The sequence below is a fragment of the Microcebus murinus genome, chromosome 25 (assembly GCF_040939455.1).
Source record: "Microcebus murinus isolate Inina chromosome 25, M.murinus_Inina_mat1.0, whole genome shotgun sequence".
NCBI lineage: Eukaryota > Metazoa > Chordata > Mammalia > Primates > Cheirogaleidae > Microcebus > Microcebus murinus.
In genome coordinates, this window is record NC_134128.1 from 10,504,301 (window position 1) to 10,528,396 (window position 24,096).

At 35.5% G+C, this 24,096-nt stretch overlaps 1 protein-coding gene across 1 annotated transcript in view; it reads right to left on the reverse strand.

The window, feature by feature from the left end:
- The window catches only part of MALRD1 (MAM and LDL receptor class A domain containing 1), a 491,205-nt gene that overhangs the window by 99,573 nt on the left and 367,536 nt on the right, over window positions 1-24,096 (reverse strand). The window contains exon 32 of the mRNA XM_075997515.1: window positions 14,129-14,330. Coding sequence (XP_075853630.1) covers window positions 14,129-14,330 — 202 coding nt within the window. The remainder of the gene's footprint in view (window positions 1-14,128; window positions 14,331-24,096) is intronic.

Below are 24,096 nucleotides of genomic sequence, written 5' to 3' on the forward strand. Positions count from 1 at the left end.
GAAGACAGACAGACGGACTTTCAGAAATGTTGGTGGCTATGATAGAGGGAAAGAGAGGAGGGAAGAAAGACACTCCACAGAAGTGTTGATTCATTTTGACAACATGATTCGTTACATATCTTAAGGGTGTTTTATGTGTTTGCTTTGTTAAGTCAACATTTCTCAAGCTACATCTGATCAGGAGTATTTACAGACCTGATGCTAGGAGCAGGAAGAAGAAACAAACTCCTACAAAAGATAGAAAGAGAGCATTACAAGTTTCAAGTGTGTTGGAATCAACAATAAAGTGTATCTCATGCTATAGTTTGCAACTGATGTATCCTTTATATATGTGAGCTGATTCAAAAATAGTTATTCTCACTCGTTTCCCACTAAATGTGCTTCCTCCACTGGAGAACATGGGTGTGGATTTACAGCTCTCATCTGGAAACTGTACATAAGTCAGTGCTCTCTTGTCTGTGTTGCACTAGTAATGTGACAGGCACATGGACATCACCTGTCATGTGTTCCAGCAGAAAACAGGTTAAGAAATGCTGCTTTAGAGTTTAGGGGACCAATGAGCAAATTAGTTTTGAAGAAAAGGGTTTCTGAAACAATAGAAAAATCCCACAATTAAAGCTCCATACTAATGCTGCCAGGAATTTGCAATTGCATCACTACAAAAGCATCTTTACCAGATCATTACCTATTTTTTGTCCAAAGCAGTGATTTCACATAGAGTTCGGACATTCCAAGTCAGCTTAGACAAGTTTTAACCTCCCTTTGGGAATACAGTGGCATCTCAATGCCCAACAGAGTTAATGGCATGGGGTATATGTTCAATAAATAGTTCTTATATTGATGAAGAATAAATTAATGGTTAATATTATATATCCCTTTATATTAACATGGAGTTAGATAACAAAATGGTAAACTAAAAATGTATTGACTATTTCCATTGATTTAACAAACCACAATAGTATTATGAAAGTGTAGATCAGCAAAATAGAAACTGGAAAGCTTTTTTAAAAAATAAATTTTGATATATTTGAATATAAATCTGTAATTTGACAACTAAAGTTATCATTCATTTCGTATGGATCCTATGGGTTTTTATACAAATTGTTTCAGAAGTTTTGTGGAATTTTACATAAAAAACTTTTACAAACAATGTTGTATATAAATTTATAACAATAAACCTGCCATTTTTGTTTTCTAATAGATCTTAGAAGATGGGAAAGGGAACTCCTTTTTAAAAAACCCACGTGGGATAAGGTATTGGGAATTGGCATTGTCAACTAACTTGAATATTTCCAGTAATTAAGACATCGCTCTAATTACCATATTCTACTTTTTTTTTTTTTGTGCTATGCAAACAGTTCCAATCCCTGACACCATGGGTGTTTCTCTGTCCTCCTACAGGATCTTAAGATTAATTGTTGTAAGTTTGCACAGCAGTGAAATATGTTTCTTATAGCAATAAAATTATTTCATACTGATAATTTACAGTGAAATTCAATGAAATATTCTCATGAATTTCATATAAGTTCGGTAAAACCTAAAGTTCCCAAGGATGATATGATGGATTTTTATCTTTATGATTAGTATGTTTAGTGAAAGAAAAATGGATCGTCTGTTTTGAAAGGAAAATGATATACACACAGAACTTCAGTTTTCAAAAGCAGAAATTAGGCTGTTGCCAAATAATATCATACTCAGTGGAATAGACGGTAAAATTGCTCATTGTAAAATATAATACAAGAGTCACAAATCGATAATTGTTTTTCTCTGGCAGGTATTTCATTATCAACATAAAAAATATCACAAGAAAAAACAGGGGGAAGAAAGATTATAATTCTTTAACTGCAATTCATAAGAACTCTTAGTTTGGGGTTATTTTGAATTATAATTTTCTGTTTATATTTCCATAAGAGCCCTTCATAAAGCATACAGACATTAATTTCTTTTTCAATTTAAAAATAGTCATCTCTAATGGGGAGCCATATGAGGATAATTTTGATCTTATTTCATCTCCGTACATCTAATATCTTACACATTCCTGGAAAGATGGAATGTGACTTCTGTTTGACTAATGAAAACTGGAGAATCATGGAGAAGCATACAGGGCACAGGCACATAGAGTCAGGGGCACTTGTTTGGCACGATCAAAAAGTCAAAGCCTGACAAAAGAGACCAAAGTGAAGGAAACTGAAAAGTTTCCAGAAGCTGGATTCAATGTGGAAGCTGATATGTATCTGAGAACAGATGCCAAACAGAAAGTGATAATTATTTACAAAGTGAATAGTTGCAGCTAGTAAAGGCTAGAGCTTAAAAAAAAAAATACAGGCGAAAACTGGAAGAAATTAAAAACTAATATAAACATACATGCACTTATATATATGTGCATTTGTGCAAATGCGTGTACATGCATGGTTACTTGAAACAGACAGGTTACTTGAAACCGTGCAGCTACTCATTAGTGATAGAAACTTTGGAAGAGAGAGCTGGGCAGTGGATGACAGGCAACATAAACAAGAGAAAACAGGAGATTGAGGTGGAGGCGTGAAAACCTATTATCAGAGTCCTCTTTCCCCTCCAGCACTTACAGAGGCTGCCGACTTGAAAGACAATCAAGATCTGAAGAAACAGAATGTTTTAAGAGGCCCTGAAAGAGTTGTCACTTTAACCCAACATCAACATTTGCCACGATTTTAGAGGATTCCTCTCCAGTCAAAAATACCACTGCAAATAACTGAAATTGCATAAATGTTGAATTTTCATATAACCCAAAATAATCTAAAGCGTATGTGAAAGTGGAAAAATACATAAAAATGTGAAATGTTCGGGTGGTTGCTGGTCATTTCTTTCTTTCTTGTCATGAGGCCTGGAACCCAGAGAGACCCCTGTGGATTACAGATTCATTTCTGTTTGATCATTTCCAGATGGTGCTATAGTTCCTGGTCTGACATATCTGTTAGTGTGGCCTCAATTATATGCAATGTTGGACTAGGTTATGTACTTGGCCTAATTCAATGCTGTTGCTCACTGATAGCTGTAGCCCGTATTGACTGCAACTTTATTTAATAGCTAAAGAATTCCCCAAATCCTGAACTTTTGACTTCCAATGTTAGGGCCAGTATTATTAAATACATTCCTCTTTTAATTGAACTTTCACATTGCTTCCAGCACACATTTCCCAAAGGAAGAACTCTGCTCAAAACTGGTTCCCCAGTGACTTACGGGGTTAAGTCTACTGTTTTTAGCTGGTATTCAATAAACTGACATCTGATGCAGCCTTACCTACCTCTGCTCACGTTCTCCCCCATAAAAATCCTAAAATTGCAGAGTAAATAATGCCTGTTTCAGATGATATGACAAGTATTATATTCTTGGCTGGCTAGTGTAGGGCCAGGGAAGAGAATGTCACTGTCAGTCCTATGAGTGGGAAAGCTTTTATTTACAGAAATTATGAGTGGGTGTTTTGGTCCCAATCAATTATTAGATCTTTCTCTTAGTGTAGAAGGTTGAGAATGGAGAGTGGGAAGCCATCTCTCCATCACACACCATAAATGTATACAATTGGAGGAAATCTAGGAGTTTTAGGTCATCTGTGAGATCTGAACGAATGTGAACCTAAAGGAGCCAATGCTTCAAAATGGATCCTGAGTGGCCAACTGGGCCTAAATTTGAAATATTAATAGATCAAAACAAGGGCCATTTGCTGGCTTGGGGTCACACATGTATTATGAATTCCCTCATGACCCTCACCTTTTTATCTTAGGGACTGTCAGAGCTCACCTGAACCAACCAATCAGAGCTCGCCTGCCTCAGCCAATCAGAGCTCAGCTGTATTGACCAATCAGAACTCAGCTTTGTCAACCAATCCACCCTGAGCAAGTTTTCAATCCTTTATTTGCATCAATGCACCTGATTGGGAATCTGGGCCAGTACTTTTGCTACAAAACCTGAGCCTTCACTTTGTTCTCCGGAAGATACCTTTACCTTCGTCTTACACCAAAGGCTGCATATCTCCCTGGTTTGCAAACTCTTCATTGAAATAAGGTCTCTTTGATTCCAATTCCTTTTCAGGAACTTCTGTTCACAGAGGGAATAGCGTTCAACTTCATATGTGCTTTGGGAACAGCTGTTCTATCTGTCTTTGAAATGTGACACGAGTCGTTTAGTGAGGTGGGCTATAGCGCCCACTCTGGAGTCAGATACTGCTGTACAGTGTCTATGAGACGTTCCAGGTGTGCTGTCTCAGTTACCTCTATCATCCAACCAAACAGAACCATTGGCTGTGATACCATAACTTCCAGTTAACAAGTTTGTCTCTGGCAACAGAGACAAACACAGCTATGTTTACCTTAATATTAGCTCTTGAGGAGTATGAATTAGTTAACCTAAAATTTAGAGCATTGTATATGATTGTATCATTATTTAAAACACACACACACACACACAGGTTTTTAGACAAATTTCTGCCTTCCTAACAGAAACAATTCAAAGTGTTAATATTGAATTGTTTGGGGTTATCTTGTTCTATTAAATAACATGTGTTCTTGCAGATTGTTGGTCAGACCAGGCCAGCTCAAACATGAAGATGCAGGCTCAATTACATATATGTGGAAGTTTTCAGGAGGCACACCTAATGGGTATTACATTAGTTACATATAATCAGAAAAAGAAGGAAGGACATAAAACAAGGCCTGAAAATTTTGGATCTTGAATTGCCCTTTAAGTTAGTCAATGATCTGCTCTTCCTTGAAGAAAAGACCCAGCCATGGGCTTGTCACTTTTTTGGACCCCTTTTTACTAATACATGGTTATTTCTCTAACCTCATGTTTTCTATTTTGGGCAAGTTTATCTTGGTGAAAAATGAAGACTCATTCATATACACACAACTCACTCTTTCTTTAGCCAAGAAAGCCCCCCTTTCTCCATTTCTATTTCCACAAATTAACCTGTCCTTTATGGGTAAAATATTCTTACAAGCCAATAAGATGCTATCAGAAAAAGTGGTCTTTCTGTTGAAGTCACTTGTTTTTCTACTTGAAAAAAAATCTTTTCTGAAAACTTAGACGTTTTTTAGTGAATCAGTGTCACATTTCTATTCTATTTCTTAGGCAACAAACAAACTTGTTTTTATGAAGTCTGGATGCCTTCCAGAAAACAACATATGTGTTCCAGAGAATTAGGAAAAGCATAATAAAAGTAGACTCTATTAGCCCAAGAGAACAAAACAGGGCCAGATTGACCCTGGCTACTAAAACCTCACAGAATCTCTCCGACACACTTGGCCTGGAAAACACTTGGATTGAATCCTTCTCAGTGAAAATAAGAGTCAGCAAAGGTTATTATAATTTCCAAAAGTGACTAGCAATTTAAGAATTGATTATCATTTCCATATGGTAGAGACTAAGTTTCCATACTATGTGTGTGTATACATATACATGCACACACATTATATTATATATATTAATGCATATATGTTTTTGTGGTCAATGTCACTGTTCACATAAAAGCATTCATCTTTAAGACAGAATATTGGAACAGTGATTTGAGTTTTATCTTCAGGTTCAGTGTGAGACACTTGTCAAATTCAGGCTAATGGAATATGGTTCACACTGGGAGTGATTTTTCTATGGTTGTCATTTGGATTTCTTCCCTCTAATTCAACAAAATTCCTTCCAGCCTGATGATCAGCAGGAAACCAAGTAAGAGCCACCTCCTAGTATAACAGGCAAACTCTTCCAAAGGTTGTCAAGCAGGGAATTCAGGGTTTGCTCCCTTGAGCCTGCTGGTATTTGTATTTAATTCCATTTTCTGGCTCTAGTGTTTTTTTGCCTTCAAGTCTAATAACCCTTCTAGGAGTACAGAGGAGTTATCTCATCCTTTGACAAACATAAGGACTATATGACCCACAATAGTAGATGTAAAACCTAATAATATCCTATAATCCAATAAGTGAATCAGGATTGACTGATAATCATTTTCTTTCAGGTTTTTATACACTCTACACTAACTATGCATTTTAAAATGAGGACTTCTGAATCACTAACTGAACCAAAATTGTAAAATGACCCTTGTATTAAAACCAAGTTTTAAATCATTTATCTACAATTGCTATAATACACAACATACTATCGATGTACACTCTATATTACCTACTGATCTGAAATTTATTTTACATCTTTCTCAATCAACCTTAAAGTTAAAAATCACTTATTCTTGTTAGATTAAAGAACGAAAACAATGACAACGGGGATTTTTCAATGTGGAGGAACTAAAAATGACAGAAAACAATCTACAGATATAAAAAAATATTCAGTAAAACATATTGTAGAAGAACTGCAAACTTAAGGCTAAAGTAATCTGAAAGTGTGCCTTCCAGTGGCCACAATTAAGAAGTTCATGAAGAAGGTGAGTGTTTGCTCTGCCCTTGAAATTGGAGAAGGATTTACACAAGAGGAGATAAAGGGCAATGTGTTCCCAGACAGAGTAACAGTGGGACTAAAGTCATGGAGATGAGAGGATGTGAGGAATGACTGGAGAAAGACAAAGGGTCCTGTTTGAAGGGATCATTTTTATAGGCAGAGACAGATAGATAGGGCCTGTGTTAAAGGATAAGAAACTTATTTAGTAGGAAATTGAGAGCCACTAAGTATTTTTCTTCTTCTTTATAATTTACATGGGTTTATGTATTAGTATCTTGACTGGTTTCCCTTTTATTTGCTCTCTCTCTATTATATACCATCAGAGTATAAACAGAGGGTTTATTATTGCTGGCCTAAGGTTATAATTTGGTCAAAATGTTGCAGAGTATTCAAGCTTGATTCTGATAAATGAGAAGGAATGGCCACCACCCAGAAATGCATGATGTAGAAATTAGACATGATAGAGCCATGAAACTTTGAAGTGTGGACATATGACTTGGGATTGGGAATGGTAAGCTTCAACCAGCACTTTTAATTTTGGAGGAGTGACATAGGGGCAATTAGAGATTATTTATAGTGATGGCAGCAGAATGGATAGCCCAGCTCTCAAAGCAAGTATTCATTCAAAGGTGGTGGCATTAGCCAATCTTGCCTTCTGATGTTGTCAACCTCTCTCACTTCTTGCTCATTTTCCTGGCTGGGATTCCCAGCCTTACTTTTAAATTTTGGAGCTATCCAATATCCTTCCACTAAAATTATTCCTTGCTTAAGTTAGCCTAAGCACGATCCTGTATTTTGTTGCTTGCAATAAAACATTCTTTTGGCTATTGTGGTGACTAAGAAAGATGAAAGGTCTACCTTTCTGGAACTGACAGTGTAGGTGGGACTCGAAGACTAACTTGTTGGTTCTGTGGATGTCAGTAAATTAGACAGATCAGTTACGTGGCCAAGACAGAGATTCTGACGAATATCAATAAGGCCTTGAACTAGATTTGGGGCAGTAAAAAGGAAGTGAGGGGAAACAAAGATGGCAAAATTTATAGAACTTGCTGACTGTATTGAAAGTAAGGAAATCAATTAGTAAATAATAACTTTTCAAAGTGGAGAGTTAGAAAGGCATACAGTTGTGCTGAAAGATTGGTGATATTTCCTAATGGGTTATTCATAACCAAGATAATTTTGTGGCTTTCTTTATTAACTGAAACAAAATGTACAAATACTATTATGGAAAAAATATTGTACATTAGAAATATTTTCAATTCATAATGCTAAGTCAATGTGCTCATTCTTTGCTTTGAACTATAGCCTTAGTTTTCATTCTGCTGTTGAAACTGAGGCTCACTCCTCTGACTGTGTGTGGGTTGCAGCCTGCCTGTACCAGGTCACAGCTGACTGGACATCTATTCCCAACTCCAAGACATTTTTGTCTTTTACCTGTCTGCCCTAATTCCTAGATCCCCTTTACCTCTCTCCTCTTTCTCTCTGGACTCTTTACCCTCCTCTATTATGTTCTGTGCCTTCCTTCTGCTTCCTTAATCCTCTTCTACAAATCCAGTCTCATATTATCATAAAATGGCAGAATTGGAAAAGGCTGTAAGCAATGATCTATTTCATTTCCCTGATGATAAAACATGGTCTAAAGAGCTCAAATGATTTGCTCAAAATTGTACAAGTACTTATTGGCACAGTCATGGTTTAGACTTAGGTCTCCAATTTTTTAATCTAGTCATCATCTTTCCACCACTCAAGAAAGCCCCACACAGAGCCTGCTGGACAATTCACAGAATTCTCTTTCTCTCTCTCTTACTCTCTTTCTCTTAGATTTCAGACTTTTCTTAGCTTTTAAATATATCATAGCATCTATTTTTTATTATTATTTCAGAATATTATGGGGGTATAAATGTTTTGGTTACATGAATTGCTTTTATACTGTTTGAATCAAAGTTATAATGTGCCCATCACCCAGATAGCGTGCATTGTATCCACTAGGTATGAATTTACCCATCCCCTCCTCCCACTTGCTTAATTGCTGTTGAGTTTTACTTCCACATATGCACATGAGTGTTAATTGATTAATTCCAATTTATTAATAATAGTGTGTACATGTGGTATTTGTTTTTCCATTCTTGTGATACTTCACTTAGAAGAATGGTCTCCAATTCCATCAAGGTTGTTACAAAAGCATATTTATGTAAGGGAGTATTAGCCTCAGCATGTTTCAATTAGGAGTGTCAATAAGCAGAAGACTAGATGTGTTAGGTCACGTAAAAATTATTCTTAGGCTTTGCTCAAGGATTCCTCACTTGCCTGAAATCTTTAATGCAGTGCTTTTAGGAAAAGCACATTCTGACAATAATCATTTCATGGATGAGAAAAATCAGGCCAAATGGATAGTACATTAGTGTAATGAAGATTTGAACCCAGTTCTTGGTTATAAAATAGACCTCAATGTTCTCAGTCGTATTAATTTCCTAAGGCTACTATAACAAAGTTTCACAAACTGGATGTCTTAAAACAACAGACATGTATTCTTCAGCAGCTGTAGAGGCCAGAAGTCTGAGTTCGAGGTCTTGTCAGGGTCATGCTCTCTCTGAAGCCTTTAGGGCAGAAGCTACCTCATCCCTTTCTCTTGGCTTCTTGTCATGCTGGCCCTCCTCGGCATTTATTGGTTGATAGATGCATTACTGCAATCTCTGCCTCCTTTATCACATGATATTTTCTCTGTGTGTCTCTTCTCTTCTAAGGACTCTTCATATTGGAGTAAAAGCCCACCCTATTCCAGAATGACCTTAACTTATAACTTAATTACATATGCAAAGATGTTATTGCTAAACAAGGTCACATTTTCATGTCTTAGGAAGACACGGATCTTTGGAGAGACACTATTCTATCCAGTACGTGAATAAACTCCTATGTGGAATCATCTTCTTTCCTCCAGAAGGTTGTATTTATCGGTATTTGTCCCCTTATTAGATGCCTAACAAAACTGTGTCTATACATACCAATTGTTTTCAAGCAATTTATAATTTCACATGCACTGCTGTTTCAAATATTGTACAACTTCTCATATACCTTCAAAAGTATCAGTGTCCTGCCAGTCCTGTAAAGTGTTTCTTCATCATGGAGACAGATGTGATCCTCCTTGTTTACAAATGACGGAGGAAAACTAGAAAATGCCTTTCACCCTCGGAAGCTCACACGGCTAAAGAAAATGGACTTTATGAGAATGCCTACATTCCTCTGCTGACCTAGAATTGCTCGAGATGCTACACTGCATGGGGTTTGCCTCATTTACAAGATGTTGCCCTGGGAACCCTAAAGTAATCAAGGTAGGACAGAAAAGTAATCATGCAGACAAACTGTTGGTGGTGTAATCTTCTAAATGGAGAGAAAAGTACAGGCAACTTGGGGTGACACATGCTATTGTTCTCTACTCTTTTATTATGGGAGTTTGTGGGAGGCATGGGCAGGGCAAACACAAAAATGAAAAGCCTAATATGAGGTTGAAATGAGGTTTACAGTTGGCTGTTTTTAATCTTAGGATGTTAATCTGGACTGAAGCAAAAAGCTGGTATGTTAAACATACAAATCTAGAGTCTTGTTATAAGATCTGGAGAAAATTATTTAATTTAGCTGCCTTAGTTCATTTGTGTCTAGACTGAGTTAACTAAGGAAAGATGGACCAAGTGAATGAATAGTTTTGATGTTATACAATGTTTTACATTCCCTGAGGGCTGAATGATGATCACATATGAATACTGAAAAAAAATCTATTTAAACTGCTGTTTCTTGCTTTATTCAATAAACATTCATTGTGGCAGGTTCTGTAGTATCAGAATATTTGCATTTTTTATAACTATATTTCATTGGAAAATTGCATCTGATTCTGGGCATTTTCAGTCAAGAAAAAAGAAAATTTGAAGAGGAATGCATCAAAACTTGAACTATTTTAAATTTTATGTGAAAACAATGTTTCCTTTATCTAGCATTGTTTGGAAATGAAGTTTTCCTTGCTAAGTACTTACACTTAAAAAGATCATTTTTACTGAATGTCTCTGAGGTATATGTTAATATAATTGCTATTTTTTTCTGTCTTGAAAATCTTTAAAAACTCTGAGTTTGTTGGCTGCTTTCTCGAAAGTTAAGGGAACTGGAAGAAAAGAGCTAATGCAAAACTAATTCTAGATGACTCATTCTTACACAGTATAAAGATTTTGTTCCAGAACAGTGAGAGAAAAATCAAATGCCCTAACTACCAGAATGGCTCACCCATAAAGTTTACTCTGACTGATGTTCCCTAATTTTGGCAAGTAAGAAGAAGTAATATATCATCTTTTTTCACATTTCTCAATGAGTTGCAAAAAGATGGGTTATTATTAACTGGAATAACTATCAGACAAGGATTCAAATAGATTAAAATAAATCCATCTATGCTCTAGCTTTCCATATTAATTCCAATAAATAATTTCATTTTGGGAAAGATTAAAACAATGATTGCCCCAAAGTATGTGATTCCTAATTATATGTATCATGATTGTATGCTTTCCTTTTCTTATTTTATTTTATTTTTGAGACAGAGTCTCACTCTGTTGCCTGGGCTAGAGTGCCTGCCATGGCATCAGCCTAGCTCTAAGCAACCTCAAACTCATGGGTTCAAGTGATCCTTCTGCCTCAGTCTCCCAGGTAGCTGGGACTACAGGCACTCACCACCATGCCTAGCTAATTTTTTCTATATATATGTTTAACTAGCCAATTAATTTCTTTCTATTTTTAGTAGAAATGGGGTCTCGCTCTTGCTCAGGCTCGTCTCGAATTCCTGAGCTCAAATGATCTGCCCACCTTGGCCTCCCAGAGTGCTAGGATTATAGGCATGAGCCACTGTGCCCAGCCTGTATGCCTTTATTTTCTAAAGTCATGCAATTATTTCTCCCAATTATAAACAGCATAGTTCCAAGCAGAAGAAAATAAAAATCATTCACATTTCTATTTCCCAGAGACAGATATTATTATATTTTGTAAGTTCTTTCAGGCTTTATAGACATCTTTTTTGATAGATAGCTTATTAAAATTGGTTTCATACTCTTCTTCATCTTTTTTCTATATTTAGCAAGAGATGCCTGTATAGTTTATGTGTTGCATGGTTATAGCTTTCATATCCACCAGTCTATCATGAATATTGTCTATTCTATGCCACAGTTTTTCAATGGCTAAATCATCTATTCAGCATTTATCAATATTTTTCACCACAATACCATAAATCACAGGGGAGAGGACATTAGTTCCAGCTATAAAGGATCAAAATTTCTTTAAAGCTTTATGCTTTATCATTGGCACTCCACTCTTGAGTAGATTTGTGTCTACTTCATATGTCACATGATATGTTATTTAACTTTTCTCCCCAAATCTGCAAGTAAACCCAATGAATTGTATCAGATTCATTTGGTGATATTACATACTCCCTGGCATATGAAGGTCTGGGTATGAAGGTCTGGGTATCCCAGTTTGAGAAGTGCTGGTTTAATTTATGATTTTATGATTATGATTTATGATTTTATAAAACTACCTGCCTGAATCAACAATGGAGCCATGATGCAGAGACTATGCCTGAGTCTCTGGAGTTTAGAAGAGAAAATGGGGGTAGAGAGAGGCACTTAGTTCTCTTACATAACATGACAAAGAGAAGACAGTTTAATGCTAAAGGTCATGGTGGGTGCTTCTTTTTTTTTTTTTTTTTTTTTAAATCATCTTCAACAGTAAAGTCTATTCTATAACATATTGGGAAAGACTCAGTTTACACTTAGGTGAATGCTACAGTTCCTGTTCACACAATCAGTTTTAATTATCATTCAATTATTTCAAATAATAACTTTTCAGGCCAAATTTCCTAGTCCCTATGTTACGCTCTGGAAATGAAACAGACAAGTTCCTCTTGCTCTTGAGGAGTTTAAGATTAGTGAGTTGAGGGAGAGAAATTGAAGATAGAGGACAAAGAAGACTTTAATGGAACAATGACTAGGAAGAGCTGAGAAAGAAAATGGCCCCAAATACACATTTCCTCTTGGGAAGGTGTTTTTTTCTTTATTTTTCCATCCTTGAGACAAATGGCTAAGAAAAGAGTTTTCTTGCAGATACAGGCAAATTTAGAGTTGAAAAGGAAAAAAAAATAACGGACTTTATTGCAAAATGGCTTTATTTTCTATTCAAAGAATATAAGAACATCAGCATAGTGAAGATAGGGCCAGGGAGAGATAGGAGGATTGAGGATTGTTGGAGAAAATTAGTGCCAGGGAGTGAGAAACTTGCATGTCTAGTATCCTTAAGGGCCTAGTTAAGGTAGTAAAACAAAATTTTTAGTGGTCTCAATCAGCATAATCAGCAGTAGTTTTGCAAAATTCAGATGTTTATATGACCTCAATTTCAAAGATTGATAAAGCCATTATGGTAGAACATTGGCTGAATAATATTAGCTATTATATAGGGGTGTGCTGATAAATAATTGTATTAGTACATGCAAAGTGCATAGCACACTGTCTGACATAAAGTACACAAATTTATGTTAATTTTTTTATAAAATAGGACATAAGAGAATTTATAGTCCTGATTGAGAATGGAACTTAGGTGTTAATTATTAAATGTGGCATTATTGTTAAAAAAATAAAAAAAAGAAGAGACTTTCATGAAAGTCTCACGAAAGTTTCATGAAAAATAGCAGGAAGCACTGAGAATATAGAATTTTCTTATTAATGTTACTGGAAAACAGGTTTAGAAAGAGTAATCAAGAGGAAGATGATATAATGATTATGTGAATTTTCAACCCTAAGAGTTTAGGGGGATGGTCATATCTGGAATGTAACCATTGGAGTGGGTTACTGAGGAAGAATGTTTACGTAGATGATTAGAATCAAAGAAGTCAATGTGTTACACAGACAGCATCACCTGGAAGTTGAGATTGCCCAGGATTTAGGATACAGAGGAAAACCATAAAATGGATATGAATTCAGATGTTTGGCATTAAAGGAAAATAAACTATTGAATACAGCTGTGAGGACAAAATTTTAAAAGAGGTATTGAGTAGCTAGACAGATGATGATCCTACTATTTAATATTTAAAAATAGATGACTTTATAAGAGTACAAACAGCCCCACTGAGGGAGAAACATCTTAAGCAATAGAAATTCAGATATCAGTTAAGGGGATGATTTCTTAGAAAAGGTTTAGGACAGGACTTGTTTTTCTCTCTTTTTGAAATAGAAAGAGCAAAATAACTCTTTGTGATTGCACAGTAGAAGCGGTTAGGAGAAGCAAAGTAGCCCTAGGAAGGGGAAAGGTTAATGTAGGTGGGGAAGACAGTCAGGAAGGTAACAGGTAATCAGAGGGGCTTTTATCTTGCGCAGTTCTTTTGAACCTTTGGGCATAAAGAGAGTAGACAATAAAACTATATTCATGGAACTAAATTTCCTCAGGGTTTCTAAATCAACTTTAGTGCAAAGTTATTTTGTACTTTTGTTGCCTAGAGGACATGAAAATTTCATGGTAAACTTCATGGGCAGAAAACCTTTACTTCTCACTAAATACCATATATACTGCTCTTCCTCAGTGTAAGAGCAGGACTGGACTTGGAAATAAATGTAATTCCTCAGAAATTCCCAATTCTTCCATATTTAGATATTACAAACAATACTTGCTCCTATTTTCTGAAGGAATCACTTACCTCCAGACACACACTCTGGGGTGAAAGAGATGTCGTCAAGGGCAATAAAGATGTCCTCATTTTCATGCATATCAGCTTCAAAAGCCACCTTAAAAGGACTGTTACTGGAGAGTGGTGCATAGCCATACACCCATCCGGTTCTTTTATTTCCAGTCACTGACCAAACCAGGATGTTCAGCCCCGATTCCTCAATGATATACACCTATAAAAGATCACAAAAAATAACTCTTTGTGATTGAATGCTAGATGTATATGGGATCCAGGTGATCGATTTATGAAAGAATGAAATCTCTGGTTATGTGACAACTCAGAATGTTGACTATCATGTTTTCTATCTGTAGAAATTGTGGGTTATAAAGTGAGACAATGGCTGTTATCATTTCTTTGGTTCATGGAACATTTGTTTGGTTTTGTCATACTGATTTCTGTATAACAAACTGGGCATGATCAAAAACTATAACTATCTCATCATTTAAAATGCTAGAGGATATATAAAACAGACATTTTTCGTTGATGAAGAACTTTGTGTATGTTAGATTAAGGGTGTATGAATGCAGAAAAGAAGACCCTCACACTAAATGGACATGGGCTTGACAAGTCTTTTCAGAAATGAAGTAATGTGCAGCAAATATTTAATATTTGACAGAAAATCATTTTGGATAAACTGACATCAATATTCAGCACTCTTTATAGTTTAAGGACTAACAGATGCAACCAACAAGAAGTGAAACAGAAATAGAGTTAGCTTTTCAACCAACAAACATTCTAAGTTCTAATATTTTTGTTTAACAGTAGAAATAATTCAAAACCAAATAAAAAACACCATTTCCTAGTGCTCTTTGAAAAAATCTATATCTAACCAACAAGAATAGGTAAGATTAAAAATATATTTTTCTATATTTTCTTTTTGCATCTAGATTTTACAGCTATCATTTCCTTAGATCTTAAAACTATATGTAGCTATATATATAAAATACTATTATCTATCTATATTTATATATGGATTGTAATAAACTTCAGCAGTCACTTACATAACCCTTTCTTTTACATGGGAAAAATAAGATTCAGAGGAAAGAAAGCACATGGATAGTAATTTTCTTCCATTGCAATAGTCTTTTTTTTCAATTACCTCCCTTACTGAAAAATCTTATTGTCTCACTTTTTTCTTAGTGTCAAAATTTACCTATAGATAACTTACTATATAAAATTTATCTAAAATTTATACTATCATAAGGAAAGAATAATATTGTTCATTGTATTACATATTATGACATTAAATTGACATTCCAGAAATATTACCAAGAACCACCAAATGCTCCAGAGCCAGAAATTAAGTGTGTTGTCAATATTCACCAGGACAAAAAGCCTAAAATCAATTCAGATATCCAACTAGTAACAGAAGTTAAACAAAATAAAGAGAGGTCAAATGATCATAGACTAAAGACCAAAGGAAAATTCAAAACCTTGCCAAAAGGTTGGAAACCTGAGAGGTGAGACTTTAACACTATAATCAAATTGCACTTTTTGGAAAAGCAGATATTTCTCAAGCAAAAATCACTTTTTATATTTTTTCTTTAATTAATGAAGTAAGCTAAGATTCAGTGCAAGGGTATTTGGGTCATTGACTATTTCTGATCTCACACCTAAGCACTCATCCCAAAGAGTCTTGAGTTCCAGGATTTATAGGATACTTAGTTTTCAAATTTATGCAATTATTTTCCATTTCTTAAAAATTAAAAATAAGAAGATGTGATATTTACAATTCAACTTGCTGGTAACAGGATGACTATATGGAATCTAATTAAAGTGAGTTCTGATTTTTGCATAAATCCTGATTTACATTGCAATAATTTGAAAAGGCATTTTGTTACAGTAGTCTGAAGGAATTGACACAGCATTATATAATGATAAAGTGGTTAATTCTCAAAAAAGACATAACAATCATTAATGCATATATGCCTAACAACAGAGCATCAAATGCTTGTGGCAAAAGCTCATAGAACTGCAAGGAGAAATAGATGAATCTACTATTAGAGTTGAAGACGTCAACACTCCTCTGTCAGCAATTGGCAGATCAGAGGGCAGCAATCAGTAAAGATGTAGTTGAACTGGATAGCATCAATCAACTGGATCTAATTTATATTTATAAAATACTTCATCTAGCAGCAACAGAGTATATACTCTTCATAAGCTCACACAGAACATTAACCAAGATTGACAACGTTCTGGGCCATAAAACATACTGTAGCAACTTTAAAATATTAGAAACCATACAGTGAATGCTCCCAGACCATATGGAATAATAAAATTAGAAATCAATAACAGGAAGATAGCTGAAAAATGCCCAATACAATAACACGTGTCAAAAACGTTCTAAGAGGAATTTAAAAACATTTTATTTCAATTAAAAAATTAAAAATGAAAATACACCTGACCAAAGCTTATGGGATAAAGTGAAACAATGCTTACAGGAAAATTTTATAGCATTGAACATATATAGTAAAAAGTAAAAAAGATCTAAAATCAATAGTCTAACATTGTTCTTTGAAAAGATCAATAAAATTACTAAACCTCCAGCCAGGTTACCTAACTGAAAAAGAGAGATGATACCAAATATTAATATGAGAATTGAAAAGGAGCCATCACTTCTGATCCCATGAATATTAAAAGGGTAATGAAATAAATTTTAGCAATCTATGCCATTTGAAAATCTAGATATAATTGACCAATTCCTTGAAAGGCACATCTACCAAAACTCATACAGGGAAAAACAGATCATCTGAATAGATCTATATGTGTTAAAGAAATTGAATCAATTATTAATCTTCCAAAACAAAATCCTAATACCAAAACCAGATGAAAAAATACTAGAAAGGAAAACTGAAGACCAATATCTTTCAAGAATATAGACATAAAAATCCTCAAAAAAATTAGCAAATTGAATCTAACAATTTATAAAAATAATTACATACCATGACCAGTTGGAATTATTCCAGGTATGGTAGGCCAGTAAACATGGGAAAATCAATTAATGTAATCCATCATATCAACAGGTTAAATTACAAAGAAAAATTATATAATTATATCAGTACATGCAGGAAAAGAATGTGATGAAAACCAACACTCATTCATGATAAAAACTCACAGGAAATTAGGAATAGAAGGGAACTTCTTCATCTTAATAAAGAATATCTATAAAGAACCTATAGCTAATATCATCCTTAATGGTAGAAAACTAGATACTTTCCTACTAAGATCAAGAGCAAGCAAGAATATATGCTCTGACAACTCCTATTCAACATTGTACCGGAGATCCTCACTAACATGATAAAATAACAAAAAGAAACAAAAGGTATACTGATTATGAAGGAAGAAATGAAACTATGTTCACAGATGACATGACTATCTATGTAGAAAATCCCCAAGTCAACAAAAAACTCCTGAAATAAGCAATTAAAGCAAGGTTGCAGAATACAAGATTAATATACAAAAATTGATTATTCCTTTATATAGCAGCAATGAATAATTAGAATCTGAATTAATAATACCATTTGGGCTGGGCATGGTGGCTCACGCCTGTAATCCTAGCACTCTGGGAGGTCGAGGCAGGCGGAGTGCTCGAGGTCAGGAGTTCAAAACCAGCCTGAGCAAGAGCGAGACCCCGTCTCTACTATAAATAGAAATAAATTAATTGACCAACTAATATATATAGAAAAAATTAGCTGGGCATGGTGACACATGCCTGTAGTCCCAGCTACTTGGGAGGCTGAGGCAGTAGAATTGCTTGAGCCCAGGAGTTTGAGGTTGCTGTGAGCTAGGCTGATGCCACGGCACTCACTCTAGCCTAGGCAACAAAGTGAGACTCTGTCTCAAAAAAAAAAAAAAGAATAATACCATTTATATTAGCACCAAAAAAGACATATATACATATAAATCTAACAAAAAGTACATGATATATATGAAGAACACTACAAAACTGATAAAAACCTCCCAAACCGATAAATGGATATTTCACGAGGAAGACTCAATGTCATCAAAACGCAAGTTCTTTCCAGTTCGATTTATTGATTCAATTAGATCCCAGTCAAAATCCCAGCAAGTTATTTTGAAGATATTGACAAATTCATTCGAAAGTTTGTAAAAAAAAGGCAAAAGACTCAGAATAACCAATGCAATGCTGAAGGAGAAGAACAATGTTAGAAGACTGACACTTCCTGATTGTAAGATATAAAGAAAGCTACAGTAATCAAGACAACAATGTGGTACTGGTGAAAAAACAAACAAATTGATCAATGGAACAGAGTAGAGAGGCCAGAAACAGACTCACATAAATATCAGCAACTGATTTTAACAAAGAACAAAGGCAATTCAGTGGAGAAAGGATGGTCTTTTAAATAAATGATGCTGGAACAACTAGACCCACAAAACAATAAATAAATAAATCTAGAAAGAGAGCATCCATGTGTCACCAAAATTAACTCAAAATTGCTTATAGACCCCAAAGTTAACTTCAAACTATAAAACTTACAGAAGATAGCATAGGAGAAAATTTAGGTGACTTGGGGTTTTGCAATGACTTTTGAGATACACCACCAAACCCAGGAATCATGAATGGAATGTTGGTGACTTGGACTTTATTAAATTAAAAACTTCTGCTGTGTGAAAAACACTGTTAGGAGAATGAAAGAGAAGCCAGAGACTGAAGAAAACATTTTAAAACATCTAATAAAGGATTGGCATTCAAAATATACAGAGAACATTAAAAACTCAAGAAAATAAACAACCTAATTTCTAAAATAAAGGACAAAAGATTTGAACAGACATTTCCCCAAAGAATATATTCAGATGGCAAACCAGTATATAAAAAAATGCTGAACATCTTATGTCATCAGGGAATTGCAAATTAAAACAAAAATGAGATGCCACTACACATATGTTAGAATGGCTATTTCCAATCACTGAAAATACCAAATGCTCCCGAGGATGCAGAGTAACAGGAACTCATTCACTGCTGGTGGGAATGCAAACTTGTGTAGCCACTTTGGAAGACAGTTGGGTAGTTTCCTACAAAGCTAAACATACTCTTACCATATGATCCAGTAATTGTGCTACTTGATATTTACCCCAATCAACTGAAAGCTTGTCTGCACAAAACCTGCACATGAATGTTTACAGCAACTTTATTCATAATCATCAAAACTTGGAAACAACCAATATGTCTTTGAACAGGCAAATAAACAAAGTATAGTACATCCATACCGTGGAATCATTCATTGATAAAAAAGAAATGAGCTATCAAGCCATGAAAAGACATGGAGGGAACTTATATGTATATTTTGAAATAAATTAATCGGAAAAGCCTACATACTGTAAAATTCTAACTACATGAATTTATGGAAAAGGCAAAACTATGGAGACAGTAAAAAAGATCAGTGATTGCCAAGAGCTTGGGCAGGGAAGGGAGGGATGAATAGATGGAAAACGGGATTTTTAGAGCAGGGAAACTACTCTGTATGATACTGTGGTTATATGTCATGCATTTGTCAAAACCCATGGGATATGCACCCCAGAGTGAACCCTAATATAAATTACGAACTTTAACAATAATACATTAATATTGGCTCATCAATTGCAATAGATGTACACACTAATGGAAGATGTGGGTGGGGTTGGCAACACCTGGTATGAGGGGTTATAGTGTATGGGAACAGTTTGGTTTTTCCACTCAGTTTTTCTGTAAACTTAAAACTGCTCCCCCAAAAAGTCTATTAATTTTTAAAAGTTAACTTAAAAATACACAGTACAGAAAAGATAGAGCCAGTATAGAATTTTCATTTGCTTTGATTCACTCAATTGCCTACATAGTTGGAAAAACACAAATGTCTCATCCATGTCAATGCCATTTAAAGGAATTACTAAAATGATCACTTGGCTTACTTAATACATTTAGTCACTCTTCCCTCCCTTTTCTTTCTATCATGCTTTCTATCTTTAATTTTGGAGATTAAAAAAAAAAAATCAGGTGGCACAGCAGGTGGTTGACCTTGCCAGGGTCAACTACATTCCCCAACTTCTCTTTAGATTCTAAGCACCTTTGCCTAATCAGAGGTAAGAATTATCAAAGTATCAGGTACATTATTCCATCAAAAGAGGCACTTTAGAAGTCATTTAGCAATAGATTTCTAGAACTAGGCCCCACAGCACAGGTGCAAGGAATGTCCTTACAACAGTATAGACATTTCTCCAAGCTCTGTCTCCCTTATGCAATTCTTCTATGTCTTCTCACCACCTTCTGCCTCCTTGTGCTCTAGCTCAAGGCTCCTGTGCCAACCCTCCTAAACACTAGAAACACTCCTGACATAGGGATTTGCACTATTTTTCCTGTCTGAAAAGTTCTCCCACCCTGACTCCTATATTTGCATGGCCTTCCATGGACTCCCTTCAAGTGTTCACTCTAAATTTATATTCTAAATGAGGCTTACTCTGACCACGGTTTTAAAAATTAACCTGGGCCAAGCTTTTTCTAATCCTCTTACTCTGCTTTACTTCACTCCATAATCTTTAAAAATACTACCCAACCTACTTATTATATTTCCTGTTTACTGCCTATTTTGTCTACTATAACATATATGCTATGAAGGCAGGGAGTTTTGTATGTTTTGCTTATTTATATATCCTAAATGCCTAGAGCACTGGTAGACACATGATAGGTGTGCAATAATCATTTGCTAAAGACTGAAAGAATTGGGAAGTTAAGGATTTAAGAACCTCAGGGACAGAGAGAATCTTGGAGATTTTCTATTCTAAAACTTCCCAGGGAACTAGAGAGAATTAGAGACCTGCCTATGTTACTTGCTAGTCAATGATGGAATCAGAAGTAGAATATCACATTTCTTACTGTTTAATTTCTACTATAGCAAATTCATCACTTTATTCAAAAAGAAATACACCTACTGACAAAGAGCAGGATTACTGAGGTACTGCTGTGAGAGCCAGTGATACTCTCATTACAATGTTTATAAATAATCACTTGGTCACACTAAAACTTCACCTCAAGTTTCTTTCTGGGTTTGGATGTCACTGAGTTATAAATAAGCTGTAACATTTTATAAGGAATTCATCAAAGGCAAGCAGGGGAATGAGTGATTATAAAATACAAGGCTTTGAAGAATCGGAATTAGAATGGAATAACAACCTACAATTTGGCTCAGTCATTAAAGGCTGAAGAAATAGATCACACTCATATTTTTACTTTGCCATTCTTGTTTCATATGGTTGACTGAGAAACCCACAGTTTGCTTTCTAACGCCTCAAAGCAAATTCAATGAATTTATAGGCACGAGACACTTGTCCAAACTACAAAGGACTATCCAAAATTGGTTGCTAATTATTTGTGGCATAGGGAGGCATTTCTGGTAACATCTGTCATATTTAAAGCACATAAAACTTATGAAGAGTGTTTTACCTACCTAGCAGCCAGAAGGCTGAACAGTATAATAGGGGCTAGAACCCTGATGCTAATCCTGGCTCTGCCAATAATAGTTGGATGCCTTAGGTCAAAATCACTTAACCTCTTTAAACTTCAATTTTCTCCTCTATCAAATGAAAGAAATGTTGATACAGGTATATCTCAGAAATATTGCAGGTTGTGTTCCTGGCCACTGCAATAAAATGGTTATTGCAATAAACTAGTCACACAAAATTTTTGTATCCCCATTACATATAAAAGTTATGTTTAAACTGTATTGTAATCTATTAAGTGTTCAAGAGCATTATATCTATGAATGCAATCTACAGACCTTAACTTAAAAATAATTTGTTGCTAAAAAATGATAACAGTCATCTGAGCCTGCTGTGAGACATACTCTTTTCACTTTTCTGGCCTCAGTATTGATAGCAGTCATTGATCAGGGTGGTGGTTGCTAAAAATTCAGGTGGCTGAGACAATTTCTTAAAATAAGGTAAGAATGAAGTTTGCCACATCGATTGAGTCTTCTTTTCACAAAAGATTTCTCTGTAGCACACAATGCTGTTTGATAGCATCTTACTCATGGTAGAACTTCTTTCTAAATTGAAGTCAATCATCTCCAACCCTGCCACTGCTCTATCAGCAAAGTTTATGTAGAATTCTAAATCCTTTGTCATCATTTCAACAATGTTCATGGCATCCTGACCAAAAGTAGGTTCCATCTCAAGAAACCACTTCCTTTGCTCATGCATAAGAAACAACTCCTCATGTGTTCAAGTTTGATCATGAAATTTCAGCAATTCAGTCACATTTTCAGGCTCCACCTCTAATCCTACTACTATAGTTTTCCTACTATATCCAGTTCATCTGCTGTGACTTCTTCCACTGAAGCATTGAACCTCTCAAAGTCATCCATGAGGGTTGAAATCAACCCTCTTCCAAACTCCTGTTAATGTTGATATTTTTATTTCCTCCCATGAAAGTTCTTACTGGCATCTAGAAATGTGAATCCTTTCCAGACAGTTTCCAATTTATTTTACTTACATCTAGCAAAGGAATCACTACCTATGGCAGCTATAGACTTATGAAATATATTTCTTACATAAGACTTGAAAGCCAAAATGACTGCTTGACCCATGGGCTGTAGAAGGGATGATGTATGTTCACAGGCATGAAAACAGCATTCACCTGCTTGTCCATCTCCATCACAGCTCGTGGGTGACCGGGTGCATTGTTGACAAACAGTAATATTTGAAGTTTTGTTTCTAAGTAGTAGGTCTCAAGAATGGGCGTAAACTATTCAGTATACTGTGCTGTAAACAGATGTGCTGTCATCCAGGCTTTGTTATTCCAATATAGAGCACAAACAGAATAGATTGAGCTCAATTCTTAAGGGATTCTCTAGGATCTTCAGAATGTTAAATGAGCATTGGCTTCAACTTACAGTCACCAGCTGCATTCGCCCCTACAAAGAGAGTCAACCTGTCCTTTGAAGCTTTGAAGCCAGGCATTGATTTCTCCTCTCTAGCTATGAAAGGCCTAGGATCTCCTTAAAATACAAGGCTGTTTTGTCCACACGGAAAATTATTGTAGCCACTTTCCTCAATCATCTCAGCTAGATCTTCTGGATAACTTGTGGCACCTGCTCAGTCAGCACTTGATGCTTCACTTCGCACTTTTATGCTATGAAGATGGCTTCCTTTTCCAAACCTAAGAACCAACCTCTACTGGATTCAAACTATTCTTCTGCAGTTTCTTCACCTCTCTCAGCCTTCATAAAATTGAAGAGAGTTAGGGCCTTGCTCTGGACTAGGTTTTGGCTTAAGTGAATATTAAGGCAGGTCTGACTACTCAACCTTTCTCCATATCAGCAATGAGCCTGCTTAATTTTCTTATCATTGATATATTCACTGGAGTAGCACTTTTCATTTCCCTCAAAGAGTGTTCCTTTGCATTCAGAACTTGGCTAAGTGTTTGGCACAAGAGCCTAGCTTTCAGCATAGCTCAGCTTTCAATGTGCCTTCCTCATTAAGTTTAATCATTTCTAGCTTTTGATTTAAAAGTGAGAGACGTGCAACTCTTCCTTTTACTTGAGCACTCTGAGGCCACTGTAGGTTATTAATTGGCCTAATTTCGACATTTTTGTGTCTCACGGAATAGGAAAGTCCAAGGAAAGGGAAAGAGATGGGGGAATGACCAGTCAGTGCAGCTGTCAGAACACATACATTTATCCATTGAGTTCATCATCCTATATGGGCAAGGTTTGTGATGTTCCCCCAAATTACAACAGTAACATTAAAGATCACTGATCACAGATCACTGTTACAGATATAACAATAACAAAAAAGTTTGAAATAATGTGAGAATTAACAAAATGTGACACAGAGACACTAACTGAGCACATGCTGTTGGCATAATTGCACTGGTAAACTTTCTTGATGTCGAGTTGCCACAGCTTTCACTTTGTGAAACACTCAGTATCTGTGAATTACAGAGTAAA